Below are 25,181 nucleotides of genomic sequence, written 5' to 3' on the forward strand. Positions count from 1 at the left end.
GCGCCTGCACATGTACACACACGCTCTTAGGCTACAGTGCATTGTGTATGTTTCCTTGGTGAAAGATCCCTTGAACCTAATGGGGCTTACTTCTGAGTAAGCATGCACAGAATTGCACTGTTTGCATTTTTGCACAGAGACTAACTGCTGTCCCATGCTTGATTTCTCTGTACGTGAATGTATTATATATGATTCCACCCTTTCTCCTAGGAGCTCAGACAGCATACTACTACTATTACAAATATTTATATACCACTTTTCAACAAAAGTTTACAAAGTGGTTTACACAGAGAAAAAATAAATAAGAAAGATGGATCCCTGTCTCCAAAGGACTCACAATCTAAAAAGAAACATAAAATAGACACCAGCAACAGCCACTGGAGGGGTACTGTGCTGGGGGTGGATAGGGCCCATTGCTGCCCCCCCCCCGCCAAATAAAGAGAGCCACCACTTTTAAAAGCTGCCTCTTTGCCTAGTTAGCAGGGGAGTTATACCCTGAAGCACCTAATGGCTCAGTGGGGAAGTAACTTGCCTAGGCAGCAAGAGGTTACTGGTTTGAATCCCCACTAGTATGTTTCCCAGACTAAGGGAAACACCTATATCGGGCAGCAGTGATATAGGAAGATGCTGAAAGGCATCATCTCATACTATGTGGGAGATGGCAATGGTAAACCCCTCCTGTATTCTACCAAAGAAAACCACAGGGCTCTGTGGGCGCCAGGACCCAGGAGTCGACACAACATCAACTCGATGGCACAACTTTACTTTTATCCAGGTTTTATAGCAATCCTCTTGAGAGAAGGGATTGACCCAGAGTTGCCCAGTGAGCTTTATGGCTGTGTGGAGATTTGAATCCACATCTCCTGAGAGCCGCCTCCTCACTCATGGCCCCGACTCCTGATGCCTCACAGCCCCATAGAATGGGCTTAAATCTCTCCCTCCTCCAAGCTCATCTGTAGCATAGAAAGTCCCTTCACCTTCTGAGAGCCACCCGAAATTACTTAGCCCAATAAAACAAGCGTCCACAGCTGAGCCACTTGAGATTTCACAGCTCCATAAAAGATGTGCACAGCCGTTCTTATCTCAGCGTTATATAGCCCTACTATCAGCTTGACGGTTCCCTATGGTTTCCCCATAGGAAATCCTGCTTGTTACTTATTGGACCTATTTAGCTTGCCTGTGTTTCTCTAGAACCCCAGGGGGGAAAGGATCCCTTCCTAGCATTGCTGAGTTACACTGCATAGGCCCATAAAGCTTCACAGCTCAGTGGGTCCTATAGAATAGATACCCCACCCTCGACTTCACAGAAGCCTTTCATAGAACCCCACAGAATGGACACACTTTATTCAGCCCTAGTAGTACAAACATTCATAGGCTCACAGGATGTTAGAACTGGAAGAGTCCATCCAGGTCTTCTAGTCCAACTTTGTATTCTGTGGTGCCTCTCAGCCCTGCAGAGTCCTGTAGAATGGAAATGCATACTTCTCCAGTCCAGTGTTCCCTCTAACAGGGATTCCCTTTGTTGACTACAACTCCCAGAATCCCCAGCTGCAATAGCTTTTGCTTGGGGAGTATGGAAGCTGTAGTCAAGCTGGATTGGAAGAAGATGAGCGTGGTTTTAAAGTTGGAGGAAAAAGCATCAATAACCTGCGCTATGCTAATGACGCCACTCTGATATCTGAGAATGCGGATGATCTGCAAGCTCTAGTAATGAAAGTCAAGGAGCACAATGAAAAAATTGTACTACGACTAAATGTAAAGAAGACTAAACTAATGACAATTGGTGCAGTAACCAGCCTCATAATTGACAATGAAGACATTGAAGTGGTGGATAACTTCTGCCTTATAGGATCAACCATCAACAGTTAAGGATCCAGCAGTCAAGAAATACACCACAGACCAGCACTTGGTAGGGTTGCAATGAAGGCCTTGGAAAGGATATTTATGTAGATGCCGTGACGTGTCTATACCTACAAAGATTAGAATTGTTTGGACAGTGGTTTTTCCTGTGGCACTCTATGGATGCGAAAGCTGGACTTTGAAGAAGCAAGTTAGAAAAAGTATTGACGCTTTTGAACTTTATTTATTTATCACTTTTCTATACCACCTGATGTGTATATCTCTAGGAACTTTGGTGTTGGAGAAGACTTGAGGATACCATGGACAGCCAGGAAAACAAACAAATGGATCACAGAACAAATCAATCCAGAATTTTCACTTGATGCACAAATGACCAGGCTCAAACTAGCATACTTCGGACACATTATGTGAAGACCCAGCTCCCTTGAGAAATCCATAATGCTGGGGAAGGTTGAAGGAAATAGAAGAAGAGGATGCCCAGCAGCAAGGTGGATGGACTCGATCACGACAGCCCTGAATGCACCACTGAGAGACCTTTAAAGGCCAAGTTGAAGACAGATCATCCTGGAGAGAATCTGTCTCTGTTGTTGCTAAGAGTCGACACCGACTTGACGGCAATCAGTCAAAAAGTTAACAACTGGGAATCGCTGTTACAGGGAACACTGCTCCAGTCCTGTACTGTTCACAGCACAAACACCTCCCAACCTCTCATAGGGGTGTAGGAAACTGCCTTACATAGAGTCTGACCCTTGATCCATCTAATTCAGTCCTCCAGGGTTTCAGACAGGAATCTTTCCTCAGCCCTACCTGGAGATACCAAGGCTTGAACCTGGGACTTTCTGCTGGTAGATCTGAGCTATGGCCCATCTCTCAAGACAGCCCCAGAGCACAGTCATTTGTCACGTTTCCATACAATGGGCACAAGCTGTCCGACATCCCATATATACAGTAGCCCTATGGTAGGCTCTTCTCAGCCTTCTGGAATGAGTGCATTGGCTCTCCTCACTGCATTAGTCCAAGGTACAGGTGTGCCCCATATCCCATGGGAGAATCCCAGCATGCAGGACATTTTCTAACCACATATAACTCATGGCACGGGCAGTTCACTGATCAGTGATGTTGCTCAGCTCATTAACACTAACATACCAGACATTTCTTCTGCTGCTCAAAGCAGGAGTCTCAAACTCCAGTCTTCCTTTAGATGTTGGCCTAGAACTTACTGTACATTATCTCTAGCTACCCCAGGAGGGCCACCTAATGGCATAGCAGGGAAATGACTTGACTAGCAAGCCAGAGGTTGCTGGTTCGAATCCTCGCTGGCATGTTTCCCAGACTATGGGAAACACCTATATCGGGCAGCAGTGATATAGGAAGGTGCTGAAAGGCATCATCTCATACTATGCGGGAGATAGCAATGGTAAACCTCTCTTGTATTCTACCAAAGTCTCTGGTTACCAGAAGTTGACTCCAACTAGATGGCACACTTTACCTTTACCCCAGGAGGAGAGAGCTGGTCTTGTAAGGAGGAGAGCTGGTCTTGTGGTAGCAAGCATGAATTGTCCCCTTTGCTAAGCAGGGTCCGCCATGGTTGCATTTGAATGGGAGATGACACGTGGACACTGTAAGAGGGGATGGGACCGCTCTGGGAAGAGCATCTAGGTTCCAAGTTCCTTCCCTGGCAGCATCTCCAAGATAGGCCTGAGAGAGACTCCTGCCTGCAACCCTGGAGAAGCTGCTGCCAGTCTGTAAACAATACTGAACTAGATGGACCAATGGTCTGACTTGGGATATGGCAGTTGCCTATGTTACTGGCTGTTGTGGCTAGGAATGATGGGGAATGAACTCCCAACAACATCCGGAAGACTGTGTTTTGAGACCCTTGGCTTAAAGTTTTACAGAACAAATGCCGTCCCCCCCATAGCTCCTCCATGTAACAGACAGGCATTCGAATGTATGACCCCATCCCAAAAGGACTTTCCACAACTTCATAGAACTCCAGAACTGCCCTACCTACTTCCATGGGAGGTGTGGAGGGGATCCCACCTGGCCCCACAGGATAGAACCTCATCTAGCTGTAGAGGCCTGTAGACTAGGCATCGCTCTGACGCCAGTGAGGCTAGAGTCTAGGGATGTGCACGAACTGGTTCGGCGTGCCTTTTACAGAGTGCCGAACTGGTTCAGCAGTCCAGCGTTTGAGCCAGTTCAGAGGCGGGGGATCTTTAAGGGGAGAGGAGGGTGCTCTTACCTTCCCCCCCCACCAGCACTCTCTCAAAAACTACTGGTGTGGAGCTACAGCATATCTCCCTGCAGCCCTGGTCAGGGTCATACCAGAAGTGGCCCTTAAAGCCCCCCCCCCCCGCCCCTCCCAGGAGTGCATGAACCAGTTCATGCACATCCCTACTAGAGTCCGTATTGAAGAAGGTCACAGACCAGACAGTTGTGTTCTCTGAGGGTTGGGAAGAAAAAGGCTTATTGGAAGGACATTTGCTTTGGGTGCAGAGTAGACACCACCAGATTCAGTCCCTGGCATCTCCAAATAAAAGTATTAGAAACTCCCATCTGAAACCTGGAGAGCCAGTGCCAGCCAGTGAGGACAATACTGAACTCGATGGAGCAGTGATTTGACTTAAGATAGCTTCATATGCTCACAGAGAAAAGGCTTGTTCATGTGACTGCTAAGCGCGTGCTGCCAGTTTTCAGTTGTGTGCAAGTACAAAGCAAGGTAGGAGGCAGGGAGTGTGATTATCTACTAAGGCTCAGTCGGGTAGGATGGGTGCATCCTACCCAGGTTCCATAATCAGTTTCTGAACAAGGTAGGAGAAAAAGTGCCCTGCCCATCTGAGACATTGCAGAAAATCATGCTCCCTGCCTCCTTCCACTTAATGTCTGGTTGTGTGAACAAGCCTCATGAATCCCAGATCAGGTATTTCCCGTATCTCTGTGCCTCTGGGCTCTGAGAACCAACAGGACTGGTATCTTTTCAGCAATATAGAACCCTCTTGTAGCAAATAAACGGGAGGAAAAGGCATCCCATAACTCCACAGTAAGGTGCGGTAAAGTGTGCCGTCAAGTCGATTTCGACTCCTGGCGCCCACAGAGCCCTGTGGTTTTCTTTTGGTAGAATACAAGAGGGGTTTACCATTGCCTCCTCCAGCGCAGTATGAGATGATGCCTTTCAATATCTTCCTATATCACTGCTGCCCGATATAGTATCAGCGGGGATTCAAACGGGCAACCTTCTGCTTGTTAGTTAAGCATTTCCCCGCTGCACCACAAAGAAGATTTTTGAAAATTGTCCACATTGCTCTCCACAGGCCCTTGGAGCCCATTAGACTAGAGATCTTCCAGTTTTTATCAATAAATGCTATTTATGTTGAGTTTTTGATACTCCGATAAATTCCGCAGAACAGGGCTGGCTCTGGTTTAGCCTAAGAAAGGTCAGTTTCCTGGTTTTATTGCCACTTAGGAGATCAATGAACAGAGTTTCCAACATGAAAGTTGGAAGCTCATGTTTTGTTCACGTGATTTCCAGCATCAGAAATCTCTTCTTTTCAGAACATTTTTCTTTTAAAAAGTATTTCAGATTTGATCTTCCTTGGTTTCCCTTTTGATGTTGTTCTTCGAATCCATTTATCTGGTTTACCTCTGCGGTGAGCCCTTTAAGAGAGACAGGCCCATTAATTTTCTTCAAAACTTGTGTTAATCCATCCTGAACCTTGAGGATATGGTGGGACATAAATATTCTAAATGGCCATCATTTGTAGTTTTAATAGGTCTTGAAGTAACTTGCATGCTGGGCACCTGCCTTTAAGGTATTTTGACATTTGCATTTATGAGTTAAACGGCTTTTTCAATCTGCATTTGCTTTGTTTTTGTATTATTGTCCTTCCCCTGACGAAGAATTTGTCATGTAACATTCTGTTTGGTTCCATTATTTACAGAGATCTTTCAACCAAGAGTCATCTGGTACTTCTTTTGGCTTCTCGGTGTTTAATTTGATGAATGCTATAATGGGCAGCGGGATACTTGGGTTAGCTTATGTCATGGCCAAGACGGGGATAATTGGATTTAGGTATGTTTCTAGTGTCAGTTATATGTTTAAACATTCTGAGAGACTTTATAGTGCTGTATATAATTTTCTTTTATTAACCCCTTACCTCAAGATTTTGTGTGTGTGTGTGTGTGTGTGTGTGTGTGTGTGTGTGTGTGTGTTTTAAAGCTTTTTTTAAAAGCTGCAACAAATTTTGTAAGCATCATTACAGATGTTTATTATTATTAACATTTTATATCCCGCTCTTCCTCCAAGGAGCCCAGAGCGGTGAACTACATACTTAAGTTTCTCATCACAACCACCCTGTGAAGTAGGTTAGGCTGAGAGAGAAGTGACTGGCCCAGAGTCACCCAGCAAGTACCATGGCTGAATGGGGATTTGAACTCAGGTCTCCCTGGTCCTAGTCCAGCACTCTAGCCACTACACCATGCTGGCTCTCTTCTAAAATGCTGTCTAAGATGCCAGTTATGTTACATTCCCAACTCAGCCTAATTCTAGCTACCAGAAACTTATTCAAAGCAAAAAGGCCATGTTTGGGCTTTGGTTCATCTCCAGGAGAGAACATTCCACCTTCATGAGTCAGACACCAAGAACCTCTCTCTGCACCTTTGTTGGGTCTGTTGGCATACAAATCACTTGGTTGAAGAAGACATTGTGATCCAGTCTGTGATAGTGAAAGGGCAGTGGGGTGAACTGCAATTTCTAGCACTATTTCACTGGGCTGTATCTGTATCTCTTTCCCTCCCAGAGCTGTCTTCCTTGGTGACCGTTCTACCTGGATGTATTAGTAATGATGTGACATGATGCAATAATTGGTACAGGAGAACCTCATCCAGTGTTCCCTCTAACAGGGATTCCCAGATGTTGTTGACTACAATTCCCAGAATCCCCAGCCAAAGGCCATTGCAGCTGGGGATGCTGGGAGTTGAAGTCAACAACATCTGGGGATCCCTGTTAGAGGGAACACTGCTTATTACTCACAGGGGTTCCATTCCTCACCTCCTGCCACAAGTAACAGAACCACCAGGAATGAGGCATTACAGCTATGGGTAAAGGGGGGGCTAGGTTCCAGAGTGGAGGGGGAAATCCAAATAAAGGCCCCAGAATGGCAAAAAGAAAAAAAAGTGGTTCAATTCTACTTCTGTTGCCTTACATGAGAGGGTCATAAAGTGATCTAATTTAACATGCAGCAGAGAGCCCAAAGGAAAGCAGAACGTGGAAAATACTGAGTAACCAGCAACTGTGTGAATCATGCTGTGCCACTCTGAAACATAAAATGAGGAAATTTGTCTTATGATTTCTGTGTGTTGCTGGTGAAATACAGCCTCCCAGCTCTCTGTGTTAAAGAGAGTGGCTGACATCCAGGCTGATTACTCCTGAGTAGTCCTGTTGAAATTAAGTAGACTTTTACAGTAACTCCTGAGTAGTACTATTGAATGACTTAGCCTGAATGTCAGCCAGTGTATATTATTTTGAGCATGGCCCTGACTGTGGATCTTTTCTCTCCTAGCGTGTTGCTGCTGATTGTAGCCGTCCTCGCTGCTTATTCTGTATACCTCCTGCTCAGTATGTGCATCCATACTGGTAAGTGATGGAAGGATGCCGCTTTAAGGGGTTACAGCAGCAGGGCTGTCCTTAGGGCATGGCAAACAGGGCGACCGCCTCGGGCCCCACTCTTTTAACCCCTATTATTATTAACTGGAAGGGGGCCCACACTGGCTGATTTGCCCCGGGCCCCGCACACCGCCAGGGCTCTCAGGACGGCCCCGTACATCAGAACAGGCAAGCTAGGAGTACAGTCCGATTTTGCAAAATACATTTCAAGAGCTGGACCATTAGTGTGATCAGTGTAATGTGAGCAATAAATTGCTGTTTCTTTGGGATGAAAAGCCATGATTTTCAAACTTTCTACTTTCAGGCGACTTTTCCATGTTGCCTTGCTTGTTGGGAAAAATCACCCGTATCTGCCAAGGATATGGCAGATATTCATGTTTCATGGCATGTTCTAGAGCAAGGATTCCCAACCGTGGGTTACACAGTAGGAACATAAGAACAGCCCCCCTGGTATTTAGAGGCCTCTTGCCTCTGAGGCTGGAGGTGGCCTTTAGCACTCAGACTAGCAGCCATTGATAAACGTCCTCCATGAAATTATCTTAATCCCTCTTAAAGCCATCCAGGCTGTTTTCTGTCACCACATCTTGTGGCAGAGAATTCCATAGGTTGTTTATGTGCTGTGTGAAAAAATGCTTCATTTTGTCAGTCCTAAATTTCTTGGCAATCAGTTTCATGGGATGACCCCAGGTTCTAGTGTTATGAGAGAGGGAGAACATTTTTTCTCTCTCTCCACACCATGCATGATTTTATAGACTTCTACCATGTCTCCCCTCATTCGTCCTTTTTCTAAACTAAAAAGCCCCAGGTGTTGCAGCTTTGCCTCGTAGTTAAGGTGCTCTAGGCCCTGATCATCTCAGTGGCTCTCTTCTGTACCTTCTCTGATTCTATAATGTCATTTTTGAGGTATGGTGGCCAGAACTGTATGCAGTACTCCAAATGTGGCCACACCATAGTTTTGTATAAGGGCACTATGATATTAGCAGTTGTATTTTCAGTCCCCTTCCTTTGGCCACCTCACTGCTTACCCCAATTTCTAGATCATTTTTGAATGAAGTAAAAAGCGCATTCTACTTCTGAGAATGCTACTTTGGAGGTCCTGGACTTCAGTATGCTACTTAGCCGCCTAAATTTGGCTTCCAGGACCTGCCAACTACATTTCCCAACATGGTTGGTGCCAATGTGCACCACGACAACTGACTCCTCCCAAGCACTGCCCAACACTCTATCTAGACGCCGCATGATGTCTACAACCTTTGCACTAGGTAGGCAAGTCACATCTCTCTATACTCCTAACGATTGAATTGGCCACTACTAGGAGGCCTCCACCCCCTGGAGGAGTATCCCCTGAGCGAGAGGATATGGGCTCATAATCCACAGAAGGGGCACCTTCTAATGAAGCATTTTCCTTGGAATGATGTCCTCCTTCCCCAAGGCTTTCATTCTCCATGACACAGAGGAGCCATCAGCCTGGGAGTGGGATGCCTCTATCACGTCCCTGAAGGTCTCATCATCCACATACCTCTCTGAGCGCCTCCAGATCAGCCACCTTGACTTCGGGGGAACGAGCTGCGTAGGATGAGGTTGTTGGGGCAAGGGCCTGCTTCGCACACAGTCACTTTCCCCATCTCCAACCTAGCTTTTAACTCACACATGACTGGAAATTGGGAGTGGCTCCCAAACTTAGGGTAAGTCCTACCCATTACGTGGGTAAGTCCTACCCACGTAATGGTCATGTGAACACATCTACTGGAATGGCCACCAGCGGAGGCTAGCTACAGAATTAGTAGGAAGACTCAAGGATTACACAGTCATGGACTAATATAACTCATGGACCAGTATAAGTGTCTGCTCAATGGGCAGAAGTTGTGGGTGTGTCCTCAGTGCAAGGAACTCTTGGTTCTCAGAGAACAAGTTCATTCCCTCGAAGCCAAGGTGGCTGATCTGGAGATGCTCAGAGAGTCAGAGGTATGTGGATGAGACTTTTAGAGATGTGATAGAGGTTTTATATCCCACTCTTCCTCTGAGGAGCTCAGAGTACATGGTTATTTTTATCCTCACATCAACCCTGTGAGGTAGGCTAGGGTGAGAGATACATGACTGGCCCAGAGTCACCCAATGAGTTTCATGGTTGATAGACATTCCTGCCTGCAACCTTGGAGAAGCCGCTGCCAGTCTGTGTGGACAATACTGAGCAAGATGGACCGATGTTCTGACTCAGTATATGGCAGCTTCCTATGCTCCTATGGTTGAATGGGGATTCTAACTCGGGTCTTTCCGGTCCTAGTCCAACACTCTACCCACTAGGCTCTCTTTTAACTCACTTTTCCCTCCTCCACCTAGCTTTTAGCTCCTGAACTTGGATAGGGCCTTGTCCTACCCACTTAATGGTCACAAGGACAGCCCTCGTATCTGTGGCCCTGTGTCGTAGCAGTGCAATTCTTGCTTGCTACGAAGAAGCTAGCTCTGTGGAACCCAAAGATAGCGCCACTGAGCCCTAGTGGGACCTAATTTCAAGTAACCGTGCTTAGGACTGGCCTGTTAAAAAGACAAGAACCCTCTCCTGTATTGACTTCAGCAATCTTCCAGTCAAGCAATGCCCTGTTCCACCCTGAAAATCTTTTTTGCTTTCTTGAGGCCCCCAAATCATCAAGGCGATGTATTTATTCTGCTTCCTCATTTTTTTCCTTTTTTCTGCCTGCTTCTGCACATGACAGAGAGCGAGAGAGACTGAGTCAGCATTATCTTTGCTAACCTCATTGTTTCATTATTGCAGCCCGGCCTGACCTTGTGGAAGGGGGTGGGGTACAAATCTCAGTACAGCTTATCCAGTATTTTTTGGCCATGCTGTCCTTTTGTCATGCCGTTTACATTTTAATCTCTGAGTGCCTCCGTTTTCCTTTTTCTAAGGAGTAGGGCTCGTGTTGTGTGAAGCCATTCCCCTCTCTCTTTCCTCCTCCTTTTTATTTCCCATAGCTTTTTCTGGTCACTCAGTTGACCCTGACCTGATTCTGCTCAGAGGCTGCTGCTCCTGTTTTCTACAGGCACACAATCTACGTCTAAGTGACTGAGGTGGGGCCTGGTTGTTGCTTTTTAATGTTAGAATTATTTATTATTTATTGAAGTGATTATTTATTTATTTATTAGATTTATAAACCACCCCATCCAAAGGCTCTGGGTGGTGTACAACAACTTTTTTAAAAGACATAAAACTCACAATTCAAACACAATGCTAAGAACAATATTAAAAAATTTAAAAACGATTAAAGCCATTTAAAACCAATTAAAATGCTTTTAAAAAACAACACTTTAAAAGCCTTAGAAGGCCAGGCCAAATAAATAGGTTTTTAGGGCTCTCTTAAAGGCCGACGGTGAGCCTAGGAAACTGCCAGATACTGAATCAGACCATAGGTCAATCTAGCTCAGTATTGTCTACCCAGACTGGCAGCTGCTTCTCCAAGGTTACAGGCAGGAGTCTCTCTCAGCCCTATCTTGGAGATGCTGCCAGGGAGGGAACTTGGAACCTTCTGCTCTTCCCAGAGTGGCTCCATCCCCTGAAGGGAATAATATCTTGCAGTGCTCACACATCAAGTCTCCCATTCATATGCAACCTAGGCGGACCCTGCTTAGCTATGGGGACAAGTCATGCTTGCTACCACAAGATCTGCCAGGAGTGCATTCCATAGGCCAGGAGCAGCTACAGAAAAGGCCTGGTTCCGAGTCACCACCAGACGTACTGGTGGTAACTGGAGACGGACCTCTCTAGATGACCTCAACGAGCGATGGGGATCATACCATAGAAGCTATGGAAAGGTGATAGCCTTTCCATAGAAATTCCATAGAAATTCCAATAAGGCAATGTTTTTAAAAAATTGAAAATGAAGTCAGCTACAAAATTGGAAAATATAAAAATCACAAGATCAGTACATGAATGAAAAAAAAATATCACAAGAACATCAGGGCAGAGCCCATAGCTCAGTGCAGGAGCACATGCTGCAGAACATTCTAGGTTTTGTCTCTACCCAGGTAGGTCTGGGAAAGATCCCCTGCCTGAAACTCAGCGGAGCTGCTGCCGGTCAGAGTAGAGAGCACTGAGCTAGACAAACCAGTGGTCTGACTCCATAGAAGGCAGCTTCTTATGCAGTGCAGTGCAATTATAATAGCCACCTAATGGCGCAGCGGGGAAATGACTTGACTAGCAAGCCAGAGGTTGCCGGTTCAAATCCCCTCTGGTAAACACCTATATCAGGCAGCGGTGATATATATAGGAAGATGCCGAAAGGCATCATCTCATACTGCACAGGAGATGGCAATGGTCAACCACTCCTGTATCCGACCAAAGACAACCGCAGTGGTCTGTGGGCGGCAGGAGTCAACACCGACTCAACGGCACACTTTACCTTACAATTATTATATTGGAAGTCAAAACAGATAAGGAGATGTCTATTGGATCAGCTCTGAAATACCTTTGGAAACAGAAAGATCTGTATCTCTAGCAAAACAAAGCAATAGAATGGGGTTGGTGGGTCTCCCTCGGAAGGTCTCTCCACTATGTGGGGGCATGCCCTGCCCTGTGTGTTACTAGTTCATATATCTGTGAATAATATTCCATGAAGTGAAAGTGTTGGTGCATAAGAAATTGGCCGAGGCCCCTTTAAGGAATAGACCCTTCCCTGGTGTAGGGGTGGGGCTAAGAAGGATCCCTCCCATCCAGCAGGCAGGGAGGGCCATATGAGTCATTCCCTATCCTTCCAGAGCCCCGCTACCGCCTGTACCCTGAATGGGGATACACACCAGACTGTGCTCTGGGCGCTGTCCAGAACTGGGTGCTGCTGCAGGACTCTTCCCGCCACTGGCCCCATGAACCCATGGGAGCCACCAAGTCCCTCGCTCAGGTGGCCTGGAGTGCGGGTTTGGTGACCTCAGGGAAAGAAACTCCACTTTGGAGCCTGGAGAGTGTTAAAAGTGAAGGACTTTGTGCTGTCTCATGTCTCAATGACAGAGGGGGACAGACTAGTGAGTCAGAGGGCTAGAGAGGTCAAGACATTGGTCATCCCTTCTCTACTGCTCTGACACTATCCCTTTGATATGTAGATTGCTACTCTCAGGGACACTTCCTTCCTGCCTGGCCACTTCCTCTTCTTCCCTTCCTTCTCCCTTGCAGCATGCAAGCTCCCCTCTCCCTGCACCATGACTGCAGAGATGCATCCATCTGCATCCAGCTAGCTAGCTAGATTAGAGATCCTATCTCTCCACTTTACTATCGAGAATGGAGTTCACTAATAAAGACTCCTTATATTGATTTGAAACTGTGAACAGGCTCCAAGTTATTTTTGCTGTCAGCATACACGCATGCCTGGGCAGACTCCGCTGTGTTTTGCCTCTGTGCATTCTGCTATATTAGAAGGGTATCTCTTACCAGAGAGAATTCCCAACAGAGAGGAAGGAAAATCTCTGTGGAGTACAGTGGGGTGGCAGGGGAAATGTGGCGGAGGCAGCTTGTCACAGCCAATTATCTGCTCCCTGGACCATGAAGCTCCATAGGCCAGCAGAGGAGAGCTGGTCTTGTGGTAGCAAGCATGACTTATCCCCTTAGCTAAGCAGGGTCTGCCCTGGTTGCATATGAATGGGAGACTGCATGTGAGCACTGTAAGATATTCCCCTCAGGGGATGGAGCCGCTCTGGGAGGAGCAGAAGGTTCCAAGTTCCCTCCCTGGCAGCATCTCCAAGATAGGCCTAAGAGAGGCTCCTGCCTGCAACCTTGGAGAAGCCGCTGCCAGTCTGTGTAGACCAGGCCTGCTCAACTTCGGCCCTCCTGCAGATGTTGGCCTACAATTCCCATAATTCCTGGCTATTGGCTGCTGTGGCTGAGAATTATGGGAGTTGTAGTCCAAAAACAGCTGGGGGGCCTAAGTTGAGCAGGCCTGGTGTAGACAATACTGAGCTAGATGGACCAATGGTCTGACTCTGTATATGGCAGCTTCCTATGTCCATATGACATCCCTGCATTAAAGCCTTGGGAGCTGAAGTGAACCTGAACTGAAAAACAAGGTTCAGAGTTGTTGTAGGGTTAGTAAAATCCATTGGTTGTCTTGAACCTGGACTGGAAGTGAACTGCCCAACACAAAAAGTGATAACCTATTCATTAATCAGGCACTCGGGATATTCTTTTATGGTGGGATTTCTCAACCATAGGTCCCCAGATGCTGTTGGATTAAAACTCCCATTATCACCAGCCACAATGGTCAAATAAGCGGTAGTTCAACCACATCTGGAACACTACCCCTCTTTTAAGGAGTGCCGAGCACCTTTCTGCTCCTGCTGTATTTGGAGAAACTATATTTCCCAGGGAGTCATTGGAAAAGAACCAGAGGATGAGCAAGAGAGATTGGTAGATTGGAGTGATATGATATTTATTCCACAACTGAAGGGCAAGATGATATTTAAAAAGGATAGAGAGAAAGAGATTTAAAAAGGATAGTTATTGTAGTTATTGCTACCAAATGTTTGCAATGTGTATTTCAAGATATTCTTTTGAATCAAGATCTATCAGATCAAGTAAGATGGTACTTGATATATGCATTATAAGGTGAGATATAATATTCTACTTCATATATGAACCCAGGCTTTTAATTAATATTGTTTTAATTGTTTTAATGCTGTTTTAAAATATTGTTTTAAATTTTTTAAATTGTTGTAATGTTTTAAACTTTTTGTCTTTAACTAATGTTTTACTTTCTGTTTTTATTTTGTTGTAAACTGCCCAGAGACGTAGGTTTTGGGCAGTATAAAAATATGTTAGATAGATAGATAGATAGATAAATGTATATATTTAATTTGCCACTGAATATGATTTTTTATTTATTTATGTTCAACAGCTGCCACTTCTTACGAAGATCTTGGTCTTTTTGCATTTGGATCACCGGGAAAGGTAATTACCCAATCTTTCTTATTACTCAGCCTGTCTTATGCAATCCTTTTGCTTGTTTTTCTTTTTAATTGAGATCATAGTTCCAGTAAATAGGCTGATTTCCAGAGGGCAATGAGGAAGGAGTGATGCATTTTTAAACTACGGGAGCTGTAGTCGAGAGAGCTCTGCAGACTTCTGTACATGCAAGAGATGTGTTAGGAAGTGTCTGTTCTTCTCCAGCTCTGCCTACCTGTTAAGAACTCCGGGGAAGGCTCTGGACTGAGTGTCAACACCTTCTGAGCTCTGGCTGTCAAGCAAATGCGATTGGGTCTTCTCTGTAGCAGGCCCCGGGCTCTGGAATTCACTTCATTTGAGAAGTTCAAGATGCTCTTTCCATTTTTAGGCACTTTTGTAAACGGTTCAGCCCTTTTATGAGGCAGTGAGACTGTGTCGTCCCTGGGTGGATCAGGTATGGGTAGGAGAGCTGGTCTTGTGGTAGCAAGCATGACTTGTCCCCTTAGCTAAGCAGGGTCTGCCCTGGTTGCATATGAATGGGAGACTAGAAGTGTGAGCACTGTAAGATATTCCCCTCAGGGGATGGAGCCCCTCTGGGAAGAGCAGAAGGTTTCAAGTCCCCTCCCTGGCAGCATCTCCAGATAGGGCTGAGAGAGACTCCTGCCTGCAACCTTGGAGAAGCCGCTGCCAGTCTGTGAAGACAATACTGAGCTAGATAGACCAATGGTCTGACTCAGTATATGGCAGCTTCCTCAGTTCCTATGTAGCACACCATGGGAGCAGGCAAGTCAGAGTTACCAGCAAGGGGTCAAAAGCCAGAAGTCAGTCCATTGGGGCAGGCAAGGCGAAGTCAAACTAGCAGGAGGTCAAGAGCCAAAGATCAGTCCATTAGGGTCGAAGTCCGAAAACCAGCAAGGGGTCAGAAGCCAGGGAATCCAAGAATAGGAACGAGTTAGCACGCGTCCACAACTTGTTTAGCAAATGGTGGAGGCAAACTGAAGCCTTAAATACAGAGCCATCCCTGCAGCCCTGCCCAGGTCTGCAGTGGCTTAAAGGGGCTATGCTCTGTTTCTTAAGCACTAGCTGTGGCGTCGCTGGGTGGCTGCTGGTGGGGCTTGAGGAGCTTCTAGTTCCTCCTCCGATGGCACAGGCAAAGGTGTGTGAAGGGGGTCAGCAGGTGCTGCGTTTCCATGGGTGGAGTCGAGGGCCCCTTGAAGTCTGCTTCGTCCGGTGAGTCATCTCGGTCAGAGTCTGTCTCAGGGGTCATCCTGGGATTCCTCCGTGTCGGACTCAGGGTTGATGACCGACAGTCACTTCAGGAAGCAGATTACTTGGGCACCAGCAGGGCAGGGCACCGTCAGAGCAGCTCTCCTCACACTCCTTGCAGAGTGTACAGAAAGCACCGGGAGAGGAGGAGAGGCTGCTGGCCTTTCCAAGTGTTCTGGGGTCAGTGCTGGCTCCCCCCAGGATCATGGGGCAAGGAACCGCAAGGTCTTGGGCCTTGCCTATTGGTCTGTTTCAACAGGTTGGGGGAGGGCTTCTTTGCTTCAACTTTTGCTCTCATCTCTCTTTTGTTATACAGGAGAACCTCGTTCTTCGCAGGGGTTCCGTTCCTTGCCTACTACCATAAGTAACGGAACCGCGAGTAATGAAGCATTATGCGGAAAATGGGGTTAGTTTCCAGGGTAGGATTTTAAAAAAACACACAGCCAAAAATGGCCCAGAACTTACTGTGGTGTGCTCCTGGTCCCCCCTGTGCCCAGGAATGCACCCCAAATGACAAAATGTGTCAAAACGTCCTGGAGCAGAAGTCTGGTTTTGTGAAGAAATGAGCCACAAAATGGCTTCTCTAGACAAAATAGAGGGCGGAAGTTACCTCTGTGGTCACTTCTGGCCCTCTAGGAACTGCGGATATATGGATTTTAACCTATCGTATCCGCAAATACTGGAAACGGGTGTCTGTTAGACACCCCACGAATATGCGGAACTGCAAATAACTAAGTTCTCCTGTATTTGCTTTCAATGTTGTGGTTTCATTTATTGTTGTGTTCTTAATTGTTGTTAACCACTTTGGTTTGTTTCTAAACTGAGACGTAAGTTTTGGGTGGTATAAAAATATGTTAAATAAATAAACAAACTGAAAACCAGAAAAACAAATAAATAAAAGCTTAAGAAGGAGTAGCATCTTCCGTGTGCACTGAGCTCTGTGTGAATTCTGGAACTGCTGAGTTGTATCTGGACCCAGGCTGGACAACTTGTTTAGGACAAACCTGTTGTGAGTCAGAGGGCCATCACTAATGTGAGTTTTCAGTTGCACACATCTGCATTTCATTTTCCTGAGCATGAGGGTTCTCAAACTATTAACTGACGCTTGAATTGGTGGTAGTTATACAGTATATCATGAATCACCTGGAATTGTCCTCCTATGGTTTCCAAATGTTTTGATGTAAAGGCAAATCCAAGCCAGAGCAGACTTCATTGGTCATTTTTAACTGTATCCTTTTAAAAAGTTAAGACTATTATTGCCTCCTTTTCTTGCCTCCTTTTCTCAGACATCTTCCCTTCTAGCATTAATTCACTGCTTCCTGCTCAAAATATGATTTAGGGCTGGTGTGAAATGATGGTTCTGTTTTTCCTAACATAATTTATTGTTTTGGTAGGTTCTTGTGGCCAGCACAATCATTATACAGAATATTGGAGGTAAGAAATGTCAGAATTCAGTAATTAATAGCACTGAGGATCCTTTGCAGTACAAGTACACAGAGCTGCCTTGAAAGCAATTATACACTCTACATATGAGACAGTGGAAGAATAAAGGAGAGGTGTAGCCATTTGATCTTGTTGTACTCGGCTGCCTTTGACTCCTTGGATATTCTGCGTCTTCCCAATTCCAGCCACTGCCTAATTATTCTGAATATGAAACGTGAACTTTGGAACTATGTTATCATCTGTACATTTGTTGACACTTCAGCAGTATGCTGTCAGAGGTTATGATATATTTACCTAGGCAAGTCTAGTGTAGTCTTTTGAAAATTGGCTCCCCATGAAATCCTTTTGGCTGCCAAACTGGAATATCTGAGGCCTTTGTCCTGTCAACTCTTCTTCTCCATGACTGCAGGTCAAAGTATGTCTTTGCCAATCCTTTCCCAGGGGAGGAGTGATCTATTTCCCCTTGTCCTCCCTTATGCAAAATATTTCACAATTGCGTTTGATATGCAATAGGAGTGAGCATGGACCGTGGTTTGGTTCACAGTCTGAATTTGGACTGGTCTGCAGTCCGGTGTACCGGTTCTTACCGGTTCGCCAAACTGCGGACCAATCCGGCAGTTCGAGGTGGGGCAGGAGGCACTGAGTGGCACCTCTGAAAGGTGCAGGAGCCAAAGAAGTAAACAGACACTGGGGAGGCACGAAGGGAAGTGGGACAGGATGTGGGAAGGGGTGGGGAAGAGTTTTATGCATTTATTTCAAGGTTGACTCAGCCTTCCATCCTTCCGAGGTCGGTAAAATGAGTACCCAGAATGTTGGGGGCAATATGCTAATCATTGTAAACCGCTTAGAGAGCTCTGGCTATAGAGCGGTATATAAATGTAAGTGCTATTGCTATTGCTATTGCTATTGCTATTTATTTATTGTTTGATTTCTATACCACGTTTCATTAAAAGAATCCCTAAGCAGTTTACAGTATAAATAAAAACAATACCCCATTAAAATACAAAATGTACAAATATTAAATATAATATATCTCTATTTAAAAGTTTTAAAACCTATATGAAACTGTAACAGTAACCAATATAAAGCAGAAACACAAAGCAGCAGCACGAAAAATCTGTACTCTCATATAAAAGCCTGGCTGAAGAGCCACGTTTTAACTTGTTTTGTAAAAAATGGTGATGGAGGTGGAGGAGTGGATGCCAGCCTGGAGAGCATTCCAAAGTGGGGGGCCATGACTGAGAAGGCCCTGTCCCAGCTCTTGGGTCAGGACAGTTGCCGGGGAGAGGCGAGTGGGGAAAGTTGTGGAGCTGTTCTGCAGAAGGGAAGGCTGTACAGCCTGGCATGGCTAGCCAGGCAGTTCTCGCCTGCCCAACAACAAGGAAAAACAAGGTAAAAATATTTCTCTGTAATCCACACCCACTTAGTTCCTAACACTCCCTATCGTGGGAAAGGGGAGGAAAGTATAACTCGTAGGTTATATATACAAAAATAGGGTAAATAATAAGACATTACTTGGAATATAATGAGGGAAGCAAATTCCCCTTCAAGAAGTGGAGCGCTGATTGCCACTCCACCCATGATCGGTGTGAACATCTATTCCCCCTGTATGTCCCGGGGGGGACACACACTCATTCCCCCCCATACATTTACATGATCCCCACCACACGTTAAGGTCATCTGGGGAGGTCCGTCTCCAGTTACCACCGGTTTGTCTAGTGGCGACTCAGAAGCGGGCCTTCTCTGTGGCTGCTCCTGGACTGTGGAATGCACTCCCGGCAGAAATTCGTAATCTTAATTCTTTGCTGTCCTTCACGAGAGCCCTTAAAACCATCTGTTTGGCCTGGCCTTTCAGGGTTCTAAATTTAGTTTTAACTGTTCTAATCTTAACCTGGTTTTCAGGGTTTTAATTGTTTTGATAGTTTAATTGTTTTTTAAGATGTTTTTAAATTTGATGTTTATATTTGTATTTCTATTTTAATTGTTTTTAATGATTTCTGTTTTTTAATTGTAAACCGCCCTGAGCCAGCTTGGAAGGGTGGTATAAAAATCAAATAAATAAATAAATAAATAAATAAATAAATAAAATAAAATATGTCCCGGGGGGGACAACACGCATTCCCCCCGTATATACAAATACGACACATATTATTCCCCATGTACGTCTCAGGGGAACATGCATTCCCCACATATGTTCCCCACTTATGTCCCAGGGGAACACGTATACCCCCACGTACATTCCCCATGTATGTCCCCGGGGAACAAGTTGGTGTAGATAAACCCATAGGCAGTTTGCTGCCCTCATGTTAAGTCGCTTGACCATTTCCACGTGCCTTGTATGAGGAGGATTCTTAATATAAACTGGAAGGATCAAGAGGCAGATGCCAAAATTGCTGAGCAGTGCAGTTGCATAAATTTGCACCACCCTGTCAGTCGCTGCATACACACACCTAGAACTAGGCCACTTGCTTTCATAATTCAGTTTAATGGCCTTCCTTGTAGGACAGGTTGCGTTATAAAGACTAACAAGCTCTTGCTATTAAATCCAGACAGAAGTGTGAACACACTAATCCCAAGGACGAAGGATTATTTATTCATACCGGTTTGGGGTGACGTTACATGGCAGAGAACAAATTTTTTTAATTTCCTCTTCTTTTTTGACTGGACCTCTCAATAAACATCATTAAATAAGTTGGGGGTAAGCCGTGAAGGGTCAGGCAGACCTGGGACCCAGAACAAGAGTGTGCCGGTCAAAGGAAATTTGAGTCATATTTCCTCCTCTTCCTAACAGTTCATAACCTTCTCTGTGTGTCACTTTTAATAAAACTCGCGAGCAACCCTAGAGGCCTGGCTCCTGCACGCTGGGTGTTATCAGACTAGTTATCCCATCCTTTGCAATAAGCCTAGCTTTCAGGAACCTGGGACACATCTGCCAAACATTTTCATTTCTGATTAATTAACTATAACTATATAACGATATCGGGCAGCAGCAATATAGGAAGATGCCGAAAGGCATCATCTCACACTGCGCAGGAGGAGGCAATGGGAAACCCCTCCTGTATTCTTCCAAAGACAAGCACTGGGCTCTGTGGTTGGCAGGAGACGACACCAACTCAACGGCACACTTTACCTTTAAAGTCACTACAAAAGGAGTCACCTTGCCATAACCAAGCGACATTCCCAGATCACATTGACCATATTCTTTCATTTTTAACGTTTAATTACATCTCTTGTGTGCACTTTAAGATGCTTGGTCTCCAAGCTGTGTACAGACAAATAGAATAAAATCAGAATTTAAAATTAACATTAAAACAGAATTAAAATTAACCTTTACAGTTCTTTGACCAGTTAAACCCATTCAAATGCTTGCACAAACTAAGATCATTGAGAGATCAACCGCACAAGGTGCAGAAAAGAACTGCCGGAATAAAGGCTTGAGAATTTGGGGGGGGGGGGGTTGTTTGGTGGGGGAATTTAAGGGGACATGATAGAAGATTTTAAAAGTATGGCATAGAGAGAGTGGACAGAGATATTTTTCCCCCTTTTTTCTTCCCCTTAATGGAATGGACCAGCAATTGATTCAGAATAGTGAGTAATTTGGTACGCAGCACATAGTTAGCCTTTGGAATTCACTGCCACAAGATGTCATAGAATGAAAGAGCTGGAAAGGACCTTGGAGGCAGCATCCCATGTTCCTATGTACATGTGAGAGGGAGAATATATCCTAAGCAGCAAGAAATAATATTCCCTTGAAACGTTGTCCCTCTTAGAAAATGGACAAAGTTGCTTTCTCTGTTAATGCTTTCTGAAGAAAAGATAAAGTGAGTTGATGATCTACAGTGCAGAAAGGGTTTAGCTGATCCACTAGCAAATATTTACTTACTTAGATATGATGTGAGATGTGAGAAACATGTTTACTAGGGGCCGTTTAAAATAGAGCCAGGTTTTGGTTGTGTAAAGCTATCTGTAGAATCTTAACTCTCCCAGCCTTAGAAGTGATTAAGGATCTGGTGCTCTGATTCTTTCTACACATGAAGAAACATAAAGTGGCTGGGATGAATATATATATATTCATTTCCTTGTGAATAAAAGAGGGAAAGTCTTGATTGTAGTGGGAATATTTTATCCTATAAGGGTGTAGCTCCTCGCTCCTCGCAATGCTGTTGTCTTGCCATCTGCTGGTCACTTGGAGAATAGACATATCCAAATTTTTTTCCAGAAAATAATTAAGAGCCAGAACTGAAGGGGAACCTTTGTAAGGTTCCCCTTCAAAGGAGGGCAGCAGCTGTGAGAGAAATTAGAGAATGATGGAGATTCTGACTTTCCAGAGGAAAAAGTGATCTTAAAACCTATTGAGCTATTATAGCACTACATTTTTTGTTGACAAGTCTGTAACGGGATCATCTTTTAAAAATGTTTTTAAAAGATTTTAGAGGCATCTTTTAAACGTTGTGAATCTCTTTATTTAGCAGGGGGAGAGTAACTGGCCCTCTCCACCCCCAGCACAGGACCTCCAGTGACTGTTGCTGGTGTCTATCTTACATTTCTTTTTGACTATGAGCCCTTTGGGGACAGGGATCCCTCTTATTTATTTGTTGTTTATCTGTGTAAACCGCTTTGGAAAGTTTTGTCGAAAAGTGGTATATAAGTATTTACTGTTGTTGTTGTTTGTTTATTACCACATTTTTATACCTCCTAAGCACTTGGTCTCCAGGCGGTATACAAACAAATGCAATAAAGTCAGAATCCAAATTTGAAATGAATGATCAAAGAGAATTAAAATTAACATTTGAAATTATGTAACCAAATGCCTGAACAAGGAAATGTGACTTCAAGGCTCTCCTGAAGGGAGGAGGAGGAGGAGAGCTGGTGTTGTGGTAAAGGTCAAGTGTGCCGTTGAGTCGTTGTCGACTCCTCGCGACCACGGAGCCCTGTGGTTGTCTTTGGTAGAATACAGGAGGGGTTTACCGTTGCCATCTCCCGCAGAGTATGAGATGATGCCTTTCAGCATCTTCTTATATTGCTGCTTCCCAAAATAGGTGTTTCCCATAGTCTAGGAAACATACCAGGGGGATTCAAAGCAGCAACCTCTGGCTTGCTAATCAGATCATTTCCCCGCTGTGCCATTAGGTGGCCTGGTCTTGTGGTAGGGAGCAAGAATGGTTTCCTTTGCTAAGCAGGGTCCACTTGGGTTTGCATTTGGATGGGTAACTACATATGAGTACTGTGAAATGTTCCCCTTAGCAGTTGGGACTATAGGTCAGTGGAAGAGTATCTGCTTTGCATTCAGAAGGTGCTGGGTTCAAGCCCTGATAGCATCTCCAGGTAGGGCTGGGAAAGACCCCTGAGTCCGAAACCTTGAAGAAGCCACTACTACTCAGTGTAATCAATACTGAACTAGATGGACCAGTGATCTGACTCAGTTTAAGGCAGCAACCTCTGTTCCTATGAAGGTGGACAAGAAAGTCAAACTCTGCATCTTGGCAGAGAATGCATTGCAAAGCTCAGGAGCGTTTCAAGATCCTCTTGCTTTTCTCTTGGAGACAAACTGTATCCTCTCTAATACTAGTCTAGACAATAGCTTTTTTGTTTGTCAACATTTGTTTTTCATTTAGCTGATTTACTCTTTTATTTCTGAATGTATTGCGCATATATTGGGTTTTATAGAAGCACTCTTTGAAGAGGAGGCATATCACTGTATTTGCTCCACCACCTCCTGAGAGGCCTTGCAGGAGTGCAAGGATGCTTGTGTGTGTGTGTGTGTGTGTGTGTGTAGTAGGGTTTCCGTGGTATGGAGTGTGCTGTGGCATCCTCCAGTTCCTGCAGCTTCTGGTACCGAGCTGTTTCCCCGGCATCTAGAAGATCCCAGACGGCTCATGAAAACTGGTACCTATGTCCAGATGTCTGTGCACACATACCTATTTTTGTGTGAATGACTACCTGCATTTATTTTAAAAGTGAACCTGGGTGGATATGGGTCCCTCCCTCAAGGGCATGCTGCACACAGGAAATGCACTGCTGTAGCTGTGTTCAGCATGACATGTGAATGACTGTACCTGCGTACAGATCTGTGCTTTATGTGTACTGACCACAGGTTGTGATGTGTGTGAGACTTGGTGTCGTTGACCAAAATGGTGCCAGGTTGATTGCAAAGGAGAGTGGTGCTGTTACCTACTCAGTGTCCTCTCAGTAAAATAGGATGTAAGACAGGCTTATAAATATCCACTTGTCTGGTTGCCTATGGCAAGTAAGAGCCAACTTAGGGCAACCAGGCATTGTTCTTTATCTCTCTTCCCCTCCTGCTTTCAGGCCATCAGTGTGATGCAAATTACTTCCAGACCCCTTTATAGACAAGTGGGTGAACAACTTTCTTGGACTCTTCTATTTCTATACAGCCACCTAATGGCTTGGTACCACCTAATGGCACAGCGGGGAAATGCTTGACTAACAAGAAGACGTTTTGCCGGTTCGAATCCCCACTGGTATGTTTCCCAGAGAAACACCTATATTGGGCAGCAGCGATAGAGGAAGATGCTGAATCATCATCTCATACTGTGTGGGAGGAGGCAATGGTAAACCCCTCCTGTATTCTACCAAAGAAAACCACAGGGCTCTGTGGGCACCAGGAGTCAAAATCGACTTGATGGCACACTTTACCTTACCCTCTTAATGGTGCAGTGTGGAAATGACTTGCCTAGCAAGCATGAGGTTGCCGGTTCGCATCCCTGCTACCTATATTGGGCAGCTGTGATATAGGAAGATGCTGAAAGGCATCATCTCACACTGTGCAGGAGGAGGCAATGGTAAACCCCTCCTGTATTCTACCAAAGAAAACCACAGGGCTCTGTGGTCGCCAGGAGTTGACACCGATTTGATGGCACACTTTACTTTTCTATTTATAGATTTCTCATATTTATCTACCACTCAAAACTATGGGTGGTTTACAATAAGACAACACAGATTAAGACAAACATTAAAACAATGACAAATCCTTTTAGTCTAATTAAAAGCCTGGATGAACCAGTGCTTCTTAAGAGTTCCTTTAAAAAGCTGTCGGGGATGGGAAGGCTCTAATGGCAGCAGGGAGCGCCTTGGAGAAGGCCCATCCCTGAGTAGCCACCAGAGGAGCTGGTGGCAACCTCACCATTTTGAGCCTCATCTGCACTGACTCCCAGGGGTGATGTGATCAAAACGGGAAAGGTGTTTTCTTGCATGTGGTGTGTTTAAGAACTGCAAATCAAGGGAAGTAAAAAGGCAGATCAAGGGAGGAAAGTCAGAAGTATGGCCTCTCCTGTCACCATTGCACATACTTTGCAAACCATTTGGAAATAAACAGACACCTAAAGGGGAAGGGCACCTTGCTGTTTCCTGCCCCGGGGGCATCCCTTTCTTGGTAAAGGTCTGCCCAAATTAATCCTTTAAGTAGCTTCTGTGTTTTCCACATGCATGGATTGTTTACAGAGGGATTTAGGCTAATTTCAGTGCTCACCCCTTCATCCCTCAGCAGCTTGTGTTTGGCTTGAAAGCTAATTACACTTATTGTTTTAAATTGAGGATTTCCAGCTCTGCTTTAATTTAAGGGCAGGCTTGCCGTCTCCAAATTTACTTGAACAATTTGGGGCCATTACGATCAATTAGGTGTTATTTTTGTAACACAGGGAATAGTCCCAGGATTTTTAAATACCGGTACATACATAAAATAAAAGAGCCGTGGCTGACATACTACGCAAGAGTACTTCAGCCTAGTTATGTTGTATTTGCATAAGCTACAGGAACACAAAAATTCTGTGGATTGTGTCACATCAGAGTATGCCCATTGGAAAGAATGGACTTACCCTTGTGTAACACAGTTTGCACATATGCAGCATTACTAGACCGATGTACTCTTGTGCAATATGTCAGCAACCAATACTTTTTTCAAAAGAGAAACCATTAATGTGCTTGTGGGTTGAATCACTCTGTACATATAGACTGACCAGTAGGAATGTAGAGAGCAAATAACGGTAGAATAAATACATTTTTATA

General features: G+C 44.9%; 1 protein-coding gene across 2 annotated transcripts in view; it reads left to right on the forward strand.

Moving 5' to 3' along the window:
• The window catches only part of SLC38A6 (solute carrier family 38 member 6), an 88,933-nt gene that overhangs the window by 3,082 nt on the left and 60,670 nt on the right, over positions 1-25,181 (forward strand). For both annotated transcript variants that reach the window (XM_053259473.1, XM_053259463.1), the window contains exons 2-5: positions 5,802-5,932; positions 7,422-7,495; positions 14,401-14,453; positions 17,108-17,147. In XM_053259473.1, coding sequence (XP_053115448.1) covers positions 5,802-5,932; positions 7,422-7,495; positions 14,401-14,453; positions 17,108-17,147 — 298 coding nt within the window. The remainder of the gene's footprint in view (positions 1-5,801; positions 5,933-7,421; positions 7,496-14,400; positions 14,454-17,107; positions 17,148-25,181) is intronic.

The sequence above is a fragment of the Hemicordylus capensis genome, chromosome 1 (assembly GCF_027244095.1).
Source record: "Hemicordylus capensis ecotype Gifberg chromosome 1, rHemCap1.1.pri, whole genome shotgun sequence".
Lineage (NCBI taxonomy): Eukaryota > Metazoa > Chordata > Lepidosauria > Squamata > Cordylidae > Hemicordylus > Hemicordylus capensis.